Source organism: Festucalex cinctus, chromosome 13 (assembly GCF_051991245.1).
Source record: "Festucalex cinctus isolate MCC-2025b chromosome 13, RoL_Fcin_1.0, whole genome shotgun sequence".
Taxonomy (NCBI): domain Eukaryota; kingdom Metazoa; phylum Chordata; class Actinopteri; order Syngnathiformes; family Syngnathidae; genus Festucalex; species Festucalex cinctus.
Window position 1 is genome coordinate 23,796,677 of NC_135423.1, and position 22,293 is coordinate 23,818,969.

At 40.5% G+C, this 22,293-nt stretch overlaps 1 protein-coding gene across 3 annotated transcripts in view; it reads right to left on the bottom strand.

Moving 5' to 3' along the window:
• Positions 1-22,293, bottom strand: part of LOC144033122 (chloride channel protein 2-like) — a 129,976-nt gene that overhangs the window by 54,720 nt on the left and 52,963 nt on the right. For 2 of the 3 annotated variants that reach the window (XM_077540972.1, XM_077540970.1), the window contains exons 3-9: positions 19,385-19,435; positions 8,939-9,070; positions 8,650-8,778; positions 7,630-7,763; positions 5,521-5,598; positions 1,709-1,787; positions 1,243-1,368 (exon numbers count right to left, since the gene is read on the bottom strand). In XM_077540972.1, the coding sequence (XP_077397098.1) occupies positions 1,243-1,368; positions 1,709-1,787; positions 5,521-5,598; positions 7,630-7,763; positions 8,650-8,778; positions 8,939-9,070; positions 19,385-19,435 (729 nt within the window). The remainder of the gene's footprint in view (positions 1-1,242; positions 1,369-1,708; positions 1,788-5,520; positions 5,599-7,629; positions 7,764-8,649; positions 8,779-8,938; positions 9,071-19,384; positions 19,436-22,293) is intronic. The other variant, XM_077540971.1, reaches the window with a different exon arrangement.

Here is a 22,293-nt window from a genome sequence, read left to right on the forward strand (position 1 = left end):
ATCTTAAGTATCACACAGTACCTCAGAAATAATTTGACTTTAAACATTAAAAGTTAGGTTTGATTTAGTGTCTTAGAAACACTTTGAATTGATATATTTATGTGATGTAGGATAGCAGTACTCTGTCGATTTAGCAAAATTGACCTTGAAAAAAAAAATTGTCCATCCATCCATCTTCTATCGCTTATCCGAGGTCGGGTCGCGGGGGCAGCAGCTTTAGGAGGGAAACCCAGACTTCCCTCTCCCCAGCCACTTCAACCATCTCCGCCGGCGGGATCCCAAGGCGTTCCCAGGCCAGCCGAGAGACATAGTCTCTCCAGCGTGTCCTGGGTCGTCCCCGGGGCCTCCCGCCGGTGGGACATGCCCAGAACACCTCCCCAGGGAGGCGTCCAGGAGGCATCCGAACCAGATGCCCGAGCCACCTCAGCTGGCTCCTCTCAACGTGGAGGAGCAGCGGCTCGACTCTGAGTCCCTCCCGGATGACCGAGCTTCTCACCCTGTCTCTAAGGGAGAGCCCGGACACCCTGTGGAGGAAACTCATTTCGGCCGCTTGTATCCGGGATCTTGTTCTTTTGGTCACGACCCACAGCTCATGACCATAGGTAAGGGTTGGAACGTAGATCGACCGGTAAATCGAGAGCTTTGCCTTTTGGCTCGGTTCTTTCTTCACAACGACAGACTGATACAGAGTCCGCTGGCAAAAAAAAAATAAAAAAATATTCAAATAAATAATTAAAAGCCACAGTTGACATTCTTGCCCTTGAGTAAATATAAAAACCTGAATATTGCCAATATTGGCAATATTCGAGTTTTAAAAGAGTTATTGCCTGCATGGGGCGGCACGGTAGTCGAGTGGTTAGCACGTCCGCTTCCCAGTTCTGAGGTCTCCGGTTCGAGTCCAGGCTCGGACCTTCCTGGGTGGAGTTTGCATGTTCTCCCCGTGCCCACGTGGGTCTTCTCCGGGTACTCCGGTCTCCTCCCACATTCCAAAGACATGCATGGCAGGTTAATTGGGCGCTCCGAATTGTCCCTAGGTGTGCGTGTGAGTGTGGATGGTTGTTCGTCTCTGTGTGCCCTGCGATTGGTTGGCAACCAGTCCAGGGTGTCCCCCGCCTACTGCCCAGAGCCAGCTGAGATAGGCGCCAGCAGCCCCCGCGACCCTTGTGAGGAATAAGCGGTCAAGAAAATGGATGGATGGATGGATTGCCTGCATGTTAAAGCAGTCACTCATCTCTATCTTACCTTCGTCTCTGTTCCAAACCGCAAGCACTCTGAAGATGAAGGCGCTGAAGGTAGCAGCAAAGAAACCTCTCCAATAGTTCCTCACCGCAAAGAATGTGGATGTTACTTCAATACTAAACAACACACCTAAAAACAACACAGACAATACTTGTCAGTAACACGTGGTCAGTTTAGTAAGCTACATGATGAAATGATTTCAAACATGACATGAAATTTGACATACTACTGTATTTAAAGCAAGTGGACTTTTACAGAAATAACTGGAACAACTGTATATCATGGTCAATTGGCACCAAGCCAACATAGGGTGGCACTAAAACAACAGTAAGCTTGATGCCAGGTAAGAAAGTAACCAAGTACAGTAAAAGCAGCTGGCAGAGGTATTTTTGTGTTATGTTTAGCAATTAATGAATTTAATCCATATGGTTTTATTAGCCATCTACTTTATGTTTGGCAAGCAACTCACCTCCTATTGGTGCTGCAAAACAGCAACCAACTCCCACTGCACAAGCTGCTGCCAGCATCTCAATGTTCCTTGACTCGTTCTGAATCACACAAGCGCACACAACACCAAATGGTTATTGTACATTCCAGTCAGTTTTTGACCTACAGGGTAGTTGTAGGTAATTACACAGAGCAGATTGGAAATACGACCCAGAAGATTTCAAATTTTTCATGATGCTTTGAGATGACAAATGATGAATTACGGTGCAGCACACAATACGGAAAATAACAAAACACATTGTGAACTACAGTACGTAGGGCAAATGACCATGGGGGCATGATGAGACAACCAGAGTGATTAAGTTAATGCCCACTGTTAAATTGTTTGAAGAAGAAAATTATGTGAAAAATAAGCTGATAGAGAAAAGTATACATATGGATGTTGTGGCAAAACTTTTCAAAATGTACGTTTGGTAATACTGTGACTAAAAGTACACTTGACACACAGTGCAGTGCAACAGACTTTTGGGTGTTTTAATTTATAACAAAAAGGACAAACTCAAAACACCAGACGAAGAAGACGAAGAAGAAAAAGAAGAAGCAGAAGAAGTTGAATGAGAAGAAGTAGACGCAGAAGAAGAAGAAGAAGCAGACGCAGAAGACGCAGAAGAAGAAGACGCAGAAGAAGAAGACGCAGAAGAAGAAGACGACGCAGAAGAAGACGCAGAAGAAGAAGAAGAAGAAGAAGCAGAAGCCTTGAGAAGGGACCACAGATGGGGGGAATCCCTGTTATTTTAAAAACATCATGGCCTCTTTTACATATATAAAGTAGCCATAGTATGAATGTTATTTTTTTTTAATTACTTGAACATATGTGCGCTCCCACCCATCGGCGGGAGCACGCGGTTGTGGGGCGCAAGGGTGGGGATGCGAGTGTTGGAACGCGGTCAGCAGTGGCCGGAAACAGCGCTGATGTGTGGAAGTCGGAAGTCCGTGGCATCTACCCCATAGTGTATTGTTATCTTACAAACTTATTAACTGTTGATTTTTTTTAAATGAATGTGCAGGAAGACACCTTTCTTCTGACAACTAAGTTTGCCCAAAGATAATGTTTGGATTTGATACTACACACAAATTCCAGCACAGTTTGTAGAAATTAGCTTTGCTATTTTCTACATTAAGTCCATTGACTTACACCAGCCAAAACTGTGCTTTGCCCAAAGTCAGCTGGGATAGAAAATGAATGGATGGATGGTTGGACGGTGGCTAAAGCCTTTTAAGGTGAGCAAAAGTGTGTATACTTATGGTGCATTACTGCCACATTCTTTAAAGCATTCTAGAACAAAGGTGGCCACTGTAGTAATGCATGACGGTAACACTTTATAATAACTATCCGTTATAAGTAGTTCATAGATCATTAGTTGATTGTTAATTAATGAGTTGTTAATGACTTATTAAATGTTTGTTAAAGATTTATACTTATGACTATAAACAGTTAATATGTCATTATTAAACTGTTAGTTATTGAGTTATAAATGACTTGTTAACTGTATATTAATCATTTGTAACTATATATTATAAATTAGTAAGACTAAGTTAACAAACTATTAGTAAATTACTTAATAATGACTTGTTAAGTATCAGTTAATAGTTTATATCTGTTATTAGGACGTTATTCTAAAGTGGTAGCTATTCCTCATTTATTAACTGTTATTAAATGAGGAACAGTTGCAACTTTACGATAATATCCCAATAGTATAAATTAGCTACTTACTAATATTTAACTTATATATTAGCTAATTCTTTACATAGTAGATGTTAACCATCTACTAATAACTATGAAACTTTGTCAAACAACAAACAGGTGGAACAAGTTGAAAGTACAGAATTTGAAGGTGAAATTTAAAATATAAAATTACTATGCCTTACCATGCCTAAATATCAATTTTCCGTACCATTGAACTTTTTCCACTCATGTGCTCCTCTACAAAGTTTCACTGGTATAGTATTAGTAGATGGTTAACAAACTATTAACAACTGCTGTAAAGAAGTGAGTTAATCTACTACTTAAATATTAGTTATTACTCTATTTATGTTATTGGGACGTTATTCTAAAGTTGCAACTACTCCACATTTACTAACACGTAATAAATGAGGAATAGTGGCAACTTTATAATAACGTCCCAATAACCTATACAAACTATGAAGTAATACTTATAAAGTCATTAGTAAGTAATTTTCTAATAGCTTGTTAACGATGTATTACTAATTTATAAAATATAGTTATGAATAATTACTATACAGTTAACAAGTCATTTAGAGCTCAATAACTAACAGTTTAAAAATAAATTTTTTACTATTTATAGACATCATTTTAAAACCTTAACAAACAGTTAACAAACATTTAATAAGTCATTAATAACTCATTAATTAACAGTTTACTAATGGTCTATTAACTAGTTATAACGGGTAGTTATTATAAAGTGTTACCAATACTTTTTTGTGCATTAATTTTGGTGGAGAGAAGGTGGCAGTAATGGACAGAAAGTCACAGGATTATGGAAAGGGGATTTTGGGTGCCAGTCCGAGATCTAATTTTAATTTATACAAGTAACACCTATACCTGGCAGAACAAGCCAAACTGTATAAAAAAAAAGTGACTTATAGTCAGAAAAATACAGAAATATGGAACACATTTCTATCATTACATAAAGATTGCACATTGAAACCCCACTTTGATATCGTTTTTAAAAGCTCTCTCATCCATGTAACTTTCATAGTTTCTGCCTGCATCTCCTTTATGGTGGCAAGAATTCCCTCAGAGTTGCTTTTTGGAGGTATACAACCATCCGTATACACCTTCCTCTCAACTATGCACTACAGGTTCTGAAGAAGGTTGCGGTCATGGGATGATGTTGGCCGCACCACAAATATTTTTTCCCATTATCACTGCAGCTTCAATTGAATTTTCTGCAGAACGAGCTGTGTGTTGTCTTGTATAAGACTTATTTTACTGTCGAGGCCACACTTCTTTTTCATCATGACAGGGAATGATTAATTTAAAAAGCCACATATTTGCCAGGTCATTTTGATGAACTCTCGTCAAAAACATCACTCCAAAAAAAATAAAAAATAAAAAAATAAATGTTGCTGACGTCGCAGCCTTGTTTGAAACATGCATAATGGCCATCCACAAACCATCCAAAATTTCATCCATCTGCACCATCCAAAGTAGCAGGTAATTCATCAGTGAATAAAACTGGAATTGAATTGCATTTCTGAGCTCACTGCAAACATTTTTCCTTGCGAGATTGCTTAGGGGTGGCAGAAATACAACTTTATGCATGACTGCAAGCCTTTGCATTCGGATGACTCATGAGACACCGACCGGTAGCTTCAAATACATTCTTGCTGCTCCGCGCTGGCTTTTTAACAGCTGCTCTCACACAGACAGAAACTTTCCTATTTTTTAATTGGCTAGGCTCAACTGGGAAACTAATTATCAAATTTGATTTGTATCAGTGATCTAAATAGAAAGGAAAAACAATATATACAAAAGCTTTCCAGGAAAAACAAAACAAAAATGTTTGTTACATTTTAAACCCTATACAGTATGCACGTTAATTTGGAACAGCTTTGCATGGTGATTGCAATCCTATATTAGCACAGAATAGTATCATCAAAGCAGGTCTTGAGTAGAATATACTGTGTATAGTCAATTAAAAGATACTAATACACAAAAGGTGTTCAGACAGCAAATGTCCTATATTTTCAACTGTCTAAAAGTTTTTTTTGTTTTTTTTTAATAGCAAGAATAACACTGACAAGCAATACCTCATAAATTCCACCAAATAAAGACATGAACTTGCTGAGGAGAGCTGCACACAAACTGGCGATGTGGACAAATGGACCCTGGAGAGGAAAAGGGCATAATCAAAAATCTCAAATAAACAATAAATATTAACAAGGCCTGAACTGTATACTGTAAAGGGCTTAAGGCATTGATGCAAGATTATGTAGGGTGTAAATGTAGGTGAAAGTGTTTCTATTAAAAAACTATTGGAACAATGCAGCAAATTCCTATTTTTTTTTACTAAAACCATTTGGGTTCAACCTTTGACCTTTTGTTTTTTAATTATATGTATTTTCATTTGGATTTTAGACACAAAACATAACACGTTTGAACCCAATGTGAATGAAAATATTGCAACATGTACCAATATGTTGTCCTCTTACACTGATTATTCAAATAATACATATCACTGAATGTCACGCTCAGTTTCTGATTTGGGTTTTGCCAGTGAAGATTACATTTGTAATAGTTGGAGGTGTAACCAACATTAAATACAAGCTAGCTATTGTGACACTGACAGACAAATGAAATCGATCAGAGCTATTGCACAAGCATTGACTAGAGCCAGTACAACCACTTGGAATGTCGTTAAGAAGCAAGTAACCCCTGGTGTACTTGGTGACAGGCGTTGAACGGCTACAGTCTACTATAGCCGATGACAAACCTTTTTAGACCTGTGGTGAAAAATATCTGCTTGTGACATCAACAACAACCATCAGAGGTCAGAAATGAAGGTATAGTATGACACATAGGTATTCATTAACCACAGGACAGAAGTAACACTAGAAGATACAACCCACCCAGGTTGAAGAGGAAAAGGAAATCCAGGCTGGAATTTGCTGAAAACGCAATAAACGAGGCTCAAGAATTCTCTATATTTTATGGATTGGTGAGAACCTAGATTAACCTTGCAAATGTTTGGAGAAAGACTTCAGAGATCATCTCACTAGTCTATTTGATGGTGTAATACAATACCAGGAGCAAAATCTAATCTACACAAACATTTTAGATTAACTGACCTGGTTACGGCATCCTTCATCACGAAGCAAGCAAAAACACAACCAAAAAGTTCACCAAGGGCATGGAAGTGGAATGCATTTAACTTCCGGACAACTCATTGGCCCAAAAAACAAACCGCTTGCTCAACTATGCAAACGTTTGATGATGCCAATGGGTCACAGGCATGATGCCGTTATCGCAAATGAATTATTTTTAGCACAATATTACACCACATTCACTTTAATCTAATTGAGGTATATCTTCTAAGCTTTGTATAAGACCCAGATGCAAATACCTGGAAATAAAAATGAAAATCTTGATATCTATTTTTTTGATAGGCTATTAAATCCAAAAGTTGTTTTTCGTTTTCCTTTCAGGATACAGCTAAAATACAAAAGGCTTGGCCTCAGTGTTCCAATACTTGTGGAGGGAACTAGGCTAGACTGCGTACAAGTACTTGAAACACTTTTTCTGTTGAAAATGTTTTTAGACTCTTCTTAATCTACTCATTCATGAACTAATGTACTAGCTCAAAAGGTACAAACAACATCTGCTTAACCATGTTGCATATAATACAAAACATCCCTTTGCCTCCCACTGGGATTGAAAAGTGTCTCTATTGAAAGCAGAGTTTTCCTTCTTGCTCGTTTCTGTGGACTAGTACCTGAGCATATGTGCCTGTGGTGTGCCACTTGCGAATCATTTGTAATTCATGCTGCAGGGATGCTGGAAAGTAGGGGACAGCAGCATTACACAAAGATTTCATAACCAATTTCAACAAAAGTTTGAAAAGTTGGAAGGTGGCAAAAAAGAAGACGACACTTCCACTTGAATTCTGAAAATCAGATTTTCGGATTATTTTTCCAGGAGCCTTCTGGCTAGAGTGCTTCCAGAGAGGGACAACATGACGCATAATGAGTTTTTCCAATCAGAGTCAGACTGATGTGTGTGATAGTTCTGTGTGTATTCACTCCAACAACATTTGCTACTACACTATTTCCACTGTGCCCTACACTAAATTATAACGACTGGACTCGACCAAACAGTTGTTATTGGGGGTTGACTAGTATGGCTCAGTGTGCTAGTGTTACCTCCTTTCCCAGTGGCATTCCACTGCCCAAGGCACAGGTTAGGCCGATGACTTTCGCCACAAACGTTTTGAAGGTCAGGTATTCCTTCAGCACCACTCCTCGCAAGATGGTCTTCATCTCTGGAATACCCGAACCTGAAGGAAGCAGAAAATTGACATATGGCTCTCCATTGTGGTTTGTTTCATTGAGAATCACTGTTAAAGTCAATGAAATAAACTATCCACCATGCACAAAGACAATTATCCGAACTGTATCATGCCAAACTTCTAGTATGTACACAGCCCTTAACTCAGGGTTCCTGGTCCTCAAGGCACATTATCCAGCCTGTTTTCCATGTCTCCCTGTTCCTAACGCAGCTGATTCCAAAGATAGCTCATCAGTAAGCTCTGGAGAAGCCTGATAACGATCCTCATCTGTGTTGGAATCGGGAGAAATGGAAAACAGGCTGGATAGTGTGCCCCGAGGACTAGGGTTGAGGAACACTGCCTTAATTGTTTTTCTTTTAACTTCTCAGTTTGAAATTCCTCATTCCCGATCGATTTCCTTTCTTTATAAAATTTTAGTATATTACAATAGCCTTACTCTTACTCATGAAGGGAAAATGGTTAATGGCACTTCACCACACCTAAAAGTGACAACAAAATAACTAACACTGTTGCCAAAATAACACCAGAAACAAACAGGACTCTAAAGTCACACACGCTCAGCCTGACTGCAGCATTAAGGTTCAGGTGAAGTTCTATAACAACACTGACATGACATAGAAGTTGGAATCTATCTACATAATGTGGAGTCGGAGGCAGTCCTACACCCTACAACGAGTCGCAACTAGGACAAGATGGGAACAATGCAGCGCTACCAGTGTGTGGTGGGAGGATTCCTTAGCTCACTGTGATGGATGACGGCTAATTGTTATGCAGAGAACATCCTCGCGATTATGTATCCCTCCACAATGGTAAAGAGTACAAATTCAAAGATATCTACTGACATGGTAGTTTTTTAATAGTTATTTTATCGTACCAACAGCCTGCGGAGCGAGAATCTGAGTGAAGCCGGCTGAGAAGGTGATGAGGACTACTGGGTATGTGACCCATGCCAGATACTGCAGGAAAACATTACTGTCCAGGCCACCATACATCCACTTCTGTGCTGTGGAAACACATACATAGATTTAACCAACGGAAAACAAAGTGCATTCATGGTATTTATACAGGTCGTATAATATTTAGACGAAAGCCCCGTGGACTTGTCCACATCCATTAAGAAAACAAGATTTTGCTGTTGCTCTTGTCCATTCATCATGTCTCACCTTGAAGGCAGATGGCAATGCAGAAGTCCACCACCCAGCTGACCAACGCCATGACGAGTCCCAGCAGGATAAGAAAGATCCAGTCTTCCCCGACCCGCGAGATCAGGAACTTCTGGCAGCGAACAGTGCAAACTAAAGGCAAGACAAGAACACAGCATGCTCAGTCTCAAAGATGACAGAAGAAGTTTACATATCCCTCTTTAAATGGAGGTTGTGCGATAAGAGACTAAGAAAATTTATTAATGAAATGTCCTTACACAGCCGGCAATCGTCAGGTGCTGGTGGGCAGCAGGAACTCGTAGAGTATGACAAGAAAAAAAGATACCCCTGCACACTGACACGTTATTTACTTTGTGTTTTTATTTGATGGAAATCAAAGAAACTAAATAATATATATATATATATATATATATATATATATATATATATATATATATTTTAAAAAATTTCCTCTATTTATGAGTGTCTTCATGGTGTGAAACGATATATTTAATGCTTTGAAATATTTTTTGTTCCTTTCACTTGACTGACTGAATTATTAGTTCCCCGTGATGTGGAAACAATCTACAGGACTATGGCTTGTACTGTAAGACGTTACCACAAAAATGTTAAGAAAAGCCTACCAGAACGTTACTAGAATTTTATCTGAGTGAAAAGTTTTGAAATTGATTTGCCTTGATATTTACATACCTTTGTATCACAAAACATGGCTTTTGAAAAGTGGTGTGTAGACTTTTTATACCAGTTTCAGAGCCAAGCATCTCTCTTTTTTTGAAACATACCTCAGCATTAGTTTCGATAGGATAGTGTGTGTGTGTTTTTATAATTTGTGGTCAATAGCAAATATTTAACTTAATCATATAAACTCAGCCACAGTTCTGTAGGTGAGCAGCTTGAGCACACTTTGGAGACAAAATGTTAATCCTTCAGGACTAATTTGTGACCCCTGCTCTTGAATCTGTTATGATGAATTCTACTGAGTGACCTTGTAGTTATATATTGCCATTTAAAAGAATAATGAAAAAATTAAAAAATTTTCTCATAGTCAATCAAGGACTATTATTTAAATCTTATATGAAGTTCATTGGCATCTAACAATCACCTCTAGGAACTGGTCATAGCTAGTACTGCAATGCATATAATTGTTATGAGACATGTGTAACTGCATGTAATTAGTAAGCAGGATTAATTGCAGGGAACAAAACATTTTCCTATGACTCATGGGATGTGCACTCACGTTATATTTCAAAGCAACACTATTACACACGGTAATTCTGTTCTTTTACTTTCTCATCACCAAAGTCTGTCCTCATTTCCATTTTTCTACAGGGAAATCAGTCGTGGGAACAGTAGGTGGCTTCAAGAATAATGACTTGCACAAATGTTTTTGTTTGTTCTTCCCCATACTCTCTCTTCTGTAGCAAGCATCACAGATGCTTATGTAACACCCTTTTGACACTGATCTTAAATTGTTCACCTGTTTTGGACTATTTGTTGATGAAATTGAATTGATGAATTTGAACCCTTTAAGAGCAAAAACAACTGCATACCATCATTATACAGGTGTGTGCCAAAGCAGGCATGCAGTTTTACCACACCAGTGAACTTTGTGACATATTACATGATGAATTTAATTTTTATTAATTTATTATTTTATTTAATGGCTTATTCCCATCTTTGGAGGCAGCACTACTTCTGTCCTTACAAGTAGAAAGGTGAGCATACCACAATATCAGTTACCTTTCAGAAATACAATTTAACTTCAAATTATTCTACATAAAATCAAAGAGAACATATTCTGCACCTCCACCAAGCAAAAAGATATATTTATGTGTAAGGTGTGTGTATGCAATGAAGTTAAAACACATTGCATCTACAAAGTGATGCAAGTTATTATTACTATTTTTTTTTAACAAACAGAACAGCTGATTTGATATAGGCTACTGTATGTCACACAAACCTAGGTCAGTGGTGCGCTTTTCCCAGGTGAAGCTTTGTTTGCTTGCCTGATCAACAAGCCACTGCACAGAACAAGTTGTGCCAGGATGGCTGCAAGTAATGCGCAGGTTAATAGGGATCCGTTCAGAATCTTAGTGGGAGTAGCAGCTGCCATCTGGCACAGTGTGACCGTCAACTTTGTCAGACACAAATACTGGAATTACTAGCCTCTCATTTCGTTCTGTATATTTTGTGAGCAGGGCAGAATGTGAAACGCAATTCAGTCAAATACAAAATAATCGTTTTTAAATGGAAACAATAGATTTATGGTATTTGGCCCCTGGTGATTATCCTGTTTTTGTATATTTTTTTCTCAACCAAGATTTGACACATATGGTTTTATGACTAATACTGTAAATGTCTAAATTTCAGCTGGAGATTGCAGATGGTCTCAATAAGTTCTCAGTTCACAAGTTGCAGACGAAAGAAATTTTGAAGCTGTTCTGTCATCCTTTTATTCAGCACTACAAATGAGTAGCAGAAGCTTTTTTTTTTTTCATGCGGAGTGCAGTGAGAGAGATGTCAGAGTTTATGCACCATGTGTGCAGTCATAAAATATACCTTGACAGCACTTAAGCAAAGCAATAGCTTTCCAGTAAGCATTTTCTAAATTTGTTGCATAGTGCAGCATCTTCTTACTCTATAGAACCTGTCACTCGGTCAACGTCGTGCTAAAGCATAGTCCCTACAGATGGAACAACTGCATTGTTATTTCTATAACAACAAAATGTACAGTGCAGGCAGGAAGGTTTTTCTTTCTACATTAAAATGTAAGATGCACACACAACACAAATGTAAAATCTTTTTTGGGGCATGTACTTTAGTTACACGTCCTCATGTGGGCATTATCTAATATGTTTCAGATGTTTCTGCACAAGCGCATACACACTTTAATGTTCAGATGAATTGCTGTCTTTATTCTTGGAGGCATGCAATAAGAATCATACTACTTCCCAATCTCTTGTTACCTGTTGGTCTCCCTTTGTGCCTCTATTTGGTCACCCCTATAAACTCTTCTGCTTTTTTACATACCACATTCAACCACAGATTTAACCTCTCATCTCTTTCTTACCCCGAGGCAACTGCTGTACAATTTTGTTTTCTTTGTACCTTTCTTACTTGCTTCATATGTTACATTTTGCCATCTCTCTCCAACAGATACTTACCGGTATACCGCCCACATAACCACTGAGCCCAATTTAGATTTTGGTGGATGCAACATAACGGGTTTAACAAGTAAGAAACAATTTCTGTGATGTAAAAAAAATAAATAAATAAATGTACACACAGTACATTAAGTGTTAAGACATCCTTCTAGGTGGAGGTTGATGTGAATATGCAGATCAAGTGTGTCCGTGTTAAAAGATCAAATAAAACTTGAGCTTTACCTCATTAAATTGTGCACTGGCCATTAGTACCAATAAATATCACCTGTCCAATAGAAAAACACACACAAAAAAAAACTAACCATCTGATTACTGCTACTCTTCGGCATCTTAGACATTCAATCAGTGTGGTTCTTTTCTATAAAAGGGGATTACACCACGGTATTTTAATCCCTTCAAACAGTTAACTCTAGACATATAATGATTACATCTTACCTTTGACACCATGGAGATGAAATTTTTTTATGAAATATTAGGTATTTTGCTGGTTACTTTTCTAACACAGAAGTAAAAAACCCGGTTCAGTAAAACCCCACCTCTCCATGTGTGATAGCCATGCCCCCGGTGAGCAGACTGCAGTCTGCTGTTGGAGCTCTGTGTTTGAGCACTGCATGGCCACACAACTTCACCCAAGCCAATTCTTCAATAAACATTTGAAACAAAATGGCTCCTTGCTGTGAGAAATCGCGGAGAAGGAGGGGAGGAGAAGGAAGAAGAGAGAGGAAAGAAGAAGAAGGCGGAAAACAAACAAACAAACAAACAAACAAACCTGAGACGGTCTCGAACCGGATACTTGCTAGCGAGCGCACTAACGCTATATTTGTTCAGTTAGGTTCAACAGCGCAAAAGTTTTACTTGTAGTTTACACAAGTGTCAGCCAGAACCTTTCTGGGATTTTAAGACACCCATTTGTCATTGCAAATGTGAAGGATAATTGATTGCTTTGAATTTATTTGGACAGAATGTTTACTGATAAAGGCTACTTTTGCCACTATCCCATGGGAGGTCTAAGAGAAAGTGGGTGTGCGTTTAGTGTACAGAGGCGATGCGGGAGTGGGTCCGCACATTATGACGTCAAAGTGACAACAGTTTGTTTTCTCAGTTTGGGAGGGGCTGGTGCTTGGAGAGCAGAATGACCTCGAATTTCTCATGGAGGCGTGAATGGAGGAAAACACCACTTTGGCGACGTTTTTCGTGAGGAATTAGCATTTTAACATGGCTTAAAAGCTCCAAAAAGTTTTTCATGTTGCCACCGCTTTAAGTGGGGAGTAATCCCAGAAGAGATGAAAAGAATTGTTTGCAATTGGTCTCTGACAACAACTATATAGTATGCAGTCCAGTAACTTCACAGGGAGGACAAACAATTCTCAGAATCGCAAGACAATGTGCAGCATATTGCAATCTTTGTACAATCCTTGTTTAATAGAGGAATAAAGTTTCTTATTTTTGAGTCTTGTTATAGTAACATTTTGACCATAGTATAATTGATTCATATTCACAATTTCCTGAGACACAAACCATTTAAAATGGGGGGAAACAAAACAGATTATAATAGTAAGAAATTGTTTGTCCTACTAGAGTATACTACATGCACAGCACGTGAAGCATAAATGAGAAGTGCTGCGACGTCTACATTCAAGTTTACACTATAGTATATATGCTTGATGAAAACACGTTTCACTGGCTGTGTGATTAATGTAAAAATAAAAAATACAAAATATTAATTAAAAAAAACAACAACAATCAATCAGACCACTTGCTAAGTCATTTCATTTCCTGGATTAAAGTCGGGTGGCCCAAAAGGGTAGGGACTTCTGTTTTCATTACTCTCTTTCTTCCTGCATCCATTGATCCATCCTCAGACCTCTGCCATCGACTGCCCCTTCTCTTGTTTTTATTGCTCTATCGCTCCCTCGCTCTTTGCATTTCCCCTCCCTATCCTTCAATTGATCCATCCATTTTGCCCCCTCTCTTTTACTCTCACACTCACTATAGCCCAACCACACACCAAACTCCGACTACTCATCTCTGCTGTTGCAGTGTCAGCATTTCCGCACTGCAGTCCTCTGCAGATGTTCATTGAAATACACTGATATTATTTCAATTATTCGTAATCAATATTTTCAGCATCTCTGTTGGAAAGAACTTTATTTTACATGTCATTTAGTCATATATTACATTTTATATATTACATACCACATACATGCAAAGATACATGCATATAAAATTTAGTGGTGGGTGACAATTCAATATTGTGATAGGCACATGCCTGATAGCAATACAATCCCCAACCCCCACCCCCGCCTCCGCCCCAATCCGGCATTCTTCATTCATGCGGCATTCATGCATCTGCAGTCATGAGCTAAACAAATCCCAATTCGCGGCCCGCAGGCCGGATCTGGCCCGTAAGCATAAAGCGTTTGACCCACAAGATGACACCCAGTGTAAACACTTTTGTTGTAACGCTTTTTGTTGTAAGTGGATTAATTGTTTCAGATAGCTCAATGGGCCACCTCTCAATGTACGCCTGGCAGCAGAAACGACAAACCAGCTGCTAACATTTCCATTACCTCAAATTTGTGCAAAATGCAAATTGCGCAAAAACAAACCGATAAAGAAAAAAAAAAAAAACTTAAATATCAAATAAATATCTCTAAAACGTGTTTCCGCTCTAATTAGTTGGTTTTTGAAAAGTGTAGAAATCGGCATATGGATCAATACATGAAGGACATTGGTAATAAAAGCAGGGGAGCCCAACACTACTGGTTATACAGTGCAATCGCCCAAGACAGACATTCACTCGAGTGGGCGGGGCAAATTAACACTTGAATTATAATTTGCGGACTTGGATCCAATGGTGTAACGTCATAGGAACCAATATTTTCTTCATATGGTACTGTTTAGCATGGTGCATTTTGACAGTGATGGATTTAAAAACAAGAGTTGCTCATAAAGCGAGCCACATTGACCATCTGTTATGTTGTCAGAGAATGCGTTTTCAGACAGGTCACTGAAATTCACATGAACGCGATTGGAACTTATGAGTGATCCACTCTTTACTTTGACTTACTGCCATTTTGAACAGGGAGTCCCGCGATGGTCTATGTTAAAGCCCCTATTGTAAAATGGCACGCGACTTGTATCATCGCACATGTCTGATGTTAGTAACAAAACAATCTGTGTCAAAATCACTCAAGAAATAAAAGAGTTCTTATGAATTTATTGGAAACAATGAGCTCTTTGCACAGCTCGACTACTTCCTGAACAGAATACTACGCCTTTGTTTCCTGTCTTTCATGAGTGGACAAACTGATTAATCCAGGTGTGTCTGGCCAATGTTGTTGTAGTTACTGAGATCAGGCACACCTGGATTAATCAGCTTGTCCACTCATGAAAGACAGGAAGTGAAGGACTGGTGTTGAGTTCAGGAAGTAGTGGATTTGTGCAAAGAGCCCATTACACACAAGATGCTACATGGGCGTCAGCAACAAGACAAGGCCGTATCTATGTTATCAACCTAGAGCAAGACTCCTCCAAGCATGCAGGCTCAACCATCCAGCATTTGCCGTGAGGACTATTAATACGGTTTTACGCCACCAAAGTGTCCGTCCCAGTTGGCTACAATGCACTTAACAGATGAAAGAGTTTGCCAACATGGACGCCGGCTGGCGGACCTTAGAAACGAACTTGCTTAGCATTAGCTAGCAAGAATGAAGCTACATTGAGTGAGTAGTCATGATGTGGATAGATTTAAAATGGACCAAACTAAAGACAAAATATCAGGGACAGGTGACACTGTGGGATCCTGGCGCATAAAGAAAGTTATCGGTATTTGAAAAGTCTTTCCGTGGGGTTGGTATTATGCTGCAACAACTGTCTGAATGAAACTAGTGAATATGTCAGGCTTAGCGAACGTATGATGATGATGATGATGTGATGTTTAAGTGCACTCCATTTGCCATTAAATATTGTGATCAAATTGGATTTTTCATATGTTGGACTATGAAGTCTTTTTTTTTTTTTTTTTTTTTTCCTTTTCAGGAAAAGTACAAGAAGTAAAAGACTCGGTCGTTGATGTGAATGAGAATCGCAAGTGCTGATGATGGCCCGAGTCCAGGCACTAGTAGTAAATATATGTGTATTTCTGTGTTTAGCAGTATCACAATTGCCCGTTTTTATTCTCCAGAGATGAGAGATGCATTGGTCATCATGGTTGTCTGCAATTTAGACCTAATCAGGACCATTCATCTCTCCTATCATTCTCTGTTCTCCTAAAAACACACATGCAAACAAAACAAAAGAAACACATTGGGAGTTCTTTATTACTTTCCATTAGAGCTTGGGGCAAGTTGTAATAAGGCAAGGATGAGAGAGTTAGTCAACACACAGAGGAAACACTATGGAGAATGTGCATAAAGTTATTTTTCATGTTGACAGCTAAATTATTAGAAGCCATGAGGTGAACAAGTTTATGCAATTAAAATCATATTATACTGTTAGGTTTTACATCTGAAGTGTGTTGAAAAATTTCCGAGACTAGTGTCATAAAAGATTCCAGTGAGAATGAATCAAAGCATTGTCGTATGTACTCAGGAATTTGAGAAGGGCAATGTGTGGCTTAATACATATGTGGGGTCTTACAGCATCGTGTCAAAACATGCCCTTTAAGAGCGACAGCTAGAGACGTTTGTGTGTGTATGGGAATGTATGGCCGGGTAATGTGTGTTTTATTAAAAGCCTAGTGTATAATCCTTAGCGCCATCTAGTGGTCCAAGAATAGCATTTACAAGTACGCAGGAGCACGGACACTACGGTGGCTCAGAGAGACCACATTTCGCAAGCCTACCACCATTTCTTATTTTGCGTGAGCAATCAAGCATCTCGGCGAATGGTGGCAACTTGGCAGGCGTTGTGAAGACCGGTGAGCAAAGCCGAAAGACCGAGCGAGCCGGAATTTGTCAGAGCAGTTAACAAGAGTGTCTAGCGAGAGTTAGTCGGAGTTATAGGCTGGAGTGGCTAACATGATCAGCTAGTGAGGGGAGCTAGTAAAAAAAAAAAAAAGCTAGTAAAAGCTTGCAAGAACAATGCAGAAGATGACAAGCGACAGGAGCCCAAATCACAGCATGGCCCAGCTGTGGAAGATAAGCTGGCCGTTGACCCATTGGGTCCGACACTCGATGCATGGACCATCCAGGCCAACTGCATTCCTGAAGTTGTCCTTTGGGTATCCATAACAGGAAGATGGCGGCGAAACATAGCAGCTCTATTAAGGTGAGACTATAGGCATGTAGAGTAATATAGTTGGTGATTACTAGACCTATTATTAAAAAAAAAAAAAAAACGTTTGTGCGATACATTTTTTGTGTACTATTGACATAAAACGTCGGTTTTTAAAATGAATGAATTATTACTTCACTAGATGGCGCTAGGGATCACTGACTGTCCCTTTAACTGTTACACAATCAGTCAATAAAGCCAATCTAGGCAACGTGTCAACACCTTTGTTGTTACTATGATGTTAGCCTCTAACGCTGTCCTAGCACAAAGGGAGTTAGCAAACTTGGACCAGATTGGTTTAGCTCTAGCTAGCTGGTACAACAGAACACGGCTGGTTTGACCAAATGTTTAGAAACAACAACAAGGGTTCTGTTGGCCAGCGTACAGTGAGGGATCCTGGATGTTAAAATTAAGTAATTGTACACTAAAAAGAAAAACCTTTCCATAGGTTGGCAGCAGCTTTAGTGTGTCGGCACAGCATACAGTCTTGGTACACTGATATTGTTTAAGAAAAAAAGTGGAAATGTGGATTGGTCAAGCACTTTGGACAATATATGGTGTAGGTAAAGGACTATATAAGTGCACTCCATTTACCATTATGATCAAATTGGATTTTTCATTTTCTTGGGATTATGGCGTGTTTTTAGGAAAAAGTACACAATTAGTAAATCATTTGAGTTGATTCGGGATTTACTGTTTCAGCAGTAAGCAAATAGCAAATGCAGATTTTGGGTACGAATCTGAGTTTTAATTCTTTGCAATTGTACTTTGTGAAGTATTCTACAGTAGGGGCCTCTTCGGGAAGTCACATCTCCTAACCTTTATGTCACCTTTCCTTTACCTTTGTTGGATTACATCATCAGGTCATGGAGAAATGAAAATGTGCTTCATTTCACACATAGGAAAGGACAGCACACTTTCACACAAATTTGATTCCACTTTCCCTCACTGACGTCATTGTGCTACTGCGAGTATTAGTGATGTAATTCTCTCGTTTGCGTACTTTAGTGATTGATTTCGGAATAGCATATTCTCAAATAAATAATGGAATGGTTATAAAACGCAGTCCAGTCTAACTATTTCTGTCCCTTTTGCTTTGGGTATATATTTCTTGGTTTGACTATCTATTTGTGACAATTAATATTTATTACTATTTTAATAAAATCATTGTTTTCCTATATTTTATTTTTAAAGTCTCGAGCATGAACCTCATCTATACATAGTCTGTCAACTACGTCAGTGTCGTAAAGAATTGTGGCTGATATCCTTTTGTAAATGTTGGTCAGAAGTAACCTTTGCCAAAGATGGCTTCTATGGCAAACAGGCACCTTTCCTCTGCATTTGTAGCATTTGAATGCTCTTGTCTTCCAAGTACATGGGTCATCTCGCTCAAATAGTGAGCTAAACTGATTATTATTGTACTACTGGATGGACATGGTACAAATGGCATTACATTTCTGTCTGTATGTAATTGCATGTGATTGATTTTTACTCCATATACAGCACTTAGTATGCAGAAACGGTTGTTTGAAAGTGATTTACACAAAGTTGAGTTGTGCTTGCCAACTTTTAAATTACATGGTTGAGTGGTAATTGATATTTCACCAATTCTTTCTGTTTGGGCCACTTTGTTGTTGAATACAAGTGAGGCAAGTACTTTCATGTGCTTAGCCGATGTTAAAAATCACATTTTTAAAAACCAACGAATTTTATTTTAACAAGGTACATTGTCGTGATTGTGAAAACCTCAACTGAAAAGAGTTTAGTACTTTGTTTGATACAGTGCCTTTCCTTTGCAAAGTTCAGATTTATCTGACTTTTAAGTTGGTAGAAAAATGCCATTTCGCCCCCCCCGAGAGTGAGGCTGCCATTACTATGACCCAAAGCAAGTGAGAATGGAAGACTTCGCATGCCAACATATTAAAGATTAATAATGAGGGCACAGCAATGCAGATTTAATGAGGAGTTGGACGTTAAAGGGTCAATTCTTTGTTGTCTTGTTTACCAGAGATAAAGTCCTGAGCTGGTGCTTCCAGAACATATGGATACCCTGACCCTGGAGAACAGATAAACCACAGATCATAGTTATCACAAGAAGATACAGCATGTGTGGTTGTAAACAAAACACACAGCAAACGATGATGAAAATTCATTTCCGATACTTCTTCATTCAATATGAAAAACAAACAAAATATTATATATATATATACATAAAAATTAAGAATTAGTTTGTGATTGCAAATTCAGCAGCACAAGATAATGATTCATGAGGGAGATGACTGAAGCCATAATCGGAAAATGTGATTCTCTTGGACTGAGATCTGAGAGTTGGAAAAGTGGTCATGTAACAATTGGATTGAAAGTGTAGGGGGTTGTCAAGATGGGAGAAAATAGACAATGAGTGTGAGTGAGTACTGCAAAGTGAAGCCTGTTCTTACGAGCAGTTTGCAGCAAACAAGATTAAAAGAGGGCCACTGTATTTCATAGAAATGCATAAACATTTATGGGCTACTTAATTAATAATTCTAAAATTGTAATTTCTGAAATAGTTAAAATTTAAATAAACAACTGGCATCGCTAAGATCATATCCTTGGCCAGTCCGGTATTTAAAATGTATAGTAGAATCTGGATTTCGTAATTCCCATATTTGCTATCCTGGGACAAAGCGACATTTTAATTTGAATGCTTTGTCAGTGATATATATAGGATGGACATAGCAGGATTAAAGGGGACTAATTTCACCCTGGATGAGACAAATGCCTTGCTCAAAAGGTGTGAGGGCACATAGCTGAAGGCCACAAATGACCACAGTAAGACCCAAAGTGAAAATCCAAAGACGCTGTGACATCGTTCAGGGCTCACATGGGATCCACTCAGTCCCTCAAGGTGGTGAACTGGTGGGCTCTATGAAATAAAAAGGGAAGTTGGAGACCTTCACCCTCCATTTTGAGAAGGCAAGAGCCCAGAAGGCCTCTCCCCATCAAAGAGCACGAGCTCACTCTTCACCTTAAGAACTGTAAGAAGTTGCACCGCTTTGAGAATTAGCCAATGAGTCAAAAAGATTGCTATGCAGATTATGTGAGGAAGGAAACCGAGCAGATGTACAGACCGTGCTAGCTCAGAAGCAGATCAAAGTGACCTGGATGCACAAAATTGCATATTCGTCTTTTAGCTGAAATCCTGAAAAATGTGGCGGTGTAGTGATTAGAACATAATTCACCCACGGAACGTTGGGACGAAGGGGGAGTTTGTTGGGATGAAAGGATGGAAGGATAAAATAACAAAATGTTGGTAGGTCTGTGAGCCTCGCGCAGAGTGAGTTGTTGTTGCTGTTGATGATGTCAATAAAACGCCAGTCTTGGCTCTGGACTTCAACACTCCGCCTCCGACTCCCGTCACTACTCGCTACATTGGTGACCCCGACATCCGCCTCGTTGACGTTTCCGAGGCTGAGAATTTGATCGAATTGAGCGACATGGCGAACTCCGCTGGTCTTAAGTTTCCGGAGTTTTGGGAGTCGGCCGCGGCGACGTGGTTTGTACAAGCTGAAGCTCAGTTTGCCATCCGTGGAATTACGGACGATTCCACGCGCTACTACCACGTCGTGTCCGCGCTCGGGAGCTCCACGGCGGCCAGAGCCGTGAGTTTTATCACCTCTCCCCCGGCACAGGATATGTACGCGGGGCTCAAGGCGTACCTCCTTAAGGCCTTCGAGCTGTCACGACCGGAATGGGCTCGCCGCCTTTTCGCCATCCAGGGCCTGGGTGACAGTAAGCCGTCCGAGCTAATGGAAAAAATGCTGAACCTGCTTGGCGCGGAGGAGCCGAACTTTTTGTTTATTGAACTGTTTCTGCGCCACATGCCTCCTCATGTCCAGACAGCGCTAGCGAACACTACCATCTCCGAGCCACGTGCTCTGGCGGAGGAAGCTGACCGTTTTTTCCTGGCCACCCAGCGTTACAACCACGAGGTCTTGGCCTCTGCACGCGCCTTCCCAGTCCCGGCGGCCGCAACGGCACCTCATAAGGTACGCGCTGCCGTGGATGGCCGATCAGCCCCTGGCTTATGCTATTTTCACGCACGTTTTGGAACCAAGGCGAAGAGGTGCCGCGCCCCTTGCTCCTTTGTTGCGTCGGGAAACGGCGACGCCTCCACTCAGTTGCAGCTGTGAGTGGGGGCGCAGAGTGCCGGCTGCTGTTTATCATGGACACCCTCTCCAGACTCAAGTTCCTCTGTGACTCCGGCGCCCGCAGAAGCGTGTTGCCTGCCTCGGCTGAAGATGCTGCCGGGGGCACTCACGGCCCGGCCCGCACCTGTCAGCGGCCACCGATGCACCGATCCGGACCTACGGCACTAAGACAGAATGTGTCTTTGGTGTGCGCTCCATCCAATACCTCGGCCACCTCATCAACGAGGACGGCGCCACCCCGCTCCCGGCAAAAGTGGAAGCTGTTGCCGCTTTTCCTCGACCCCGGACGGCCCAGGGTCTTCGGGAGTTCCTCGGGATGGTGACTTTTTACCACAGGTTCATCCGCCTCTTCCGCTTCATCCTGGAGGGCCGTGAGTTCACGGTCTTCGTCGATCACATGCCGCTCGCCTTCTCCATGTCGAAGTTGTCCGAGCCGTGGTCCGCGCGGCAACAGCGCCAGTTGTCGTTCATATCTGGATACACCACGGACATCCGACATATCGCTGGCAAGGACGACGTGGTCGCGGATTGTCTGTCCAGGGTCAACACGGTACAGCTGGGCCTCGACTTTTCCCGGATGGCGGCCGACCAGGCTTCCGACCGTGACACCCAGTCGCTTCGGGGCTCCGACACCGGGTTGCAAGTTAAACCGGCTCATGTTGACCTGGCCGGACCCTTGGACGTGCCCCGCGCCCCCGCCGCGGCCGCCCCCCTGGGCTGCGCC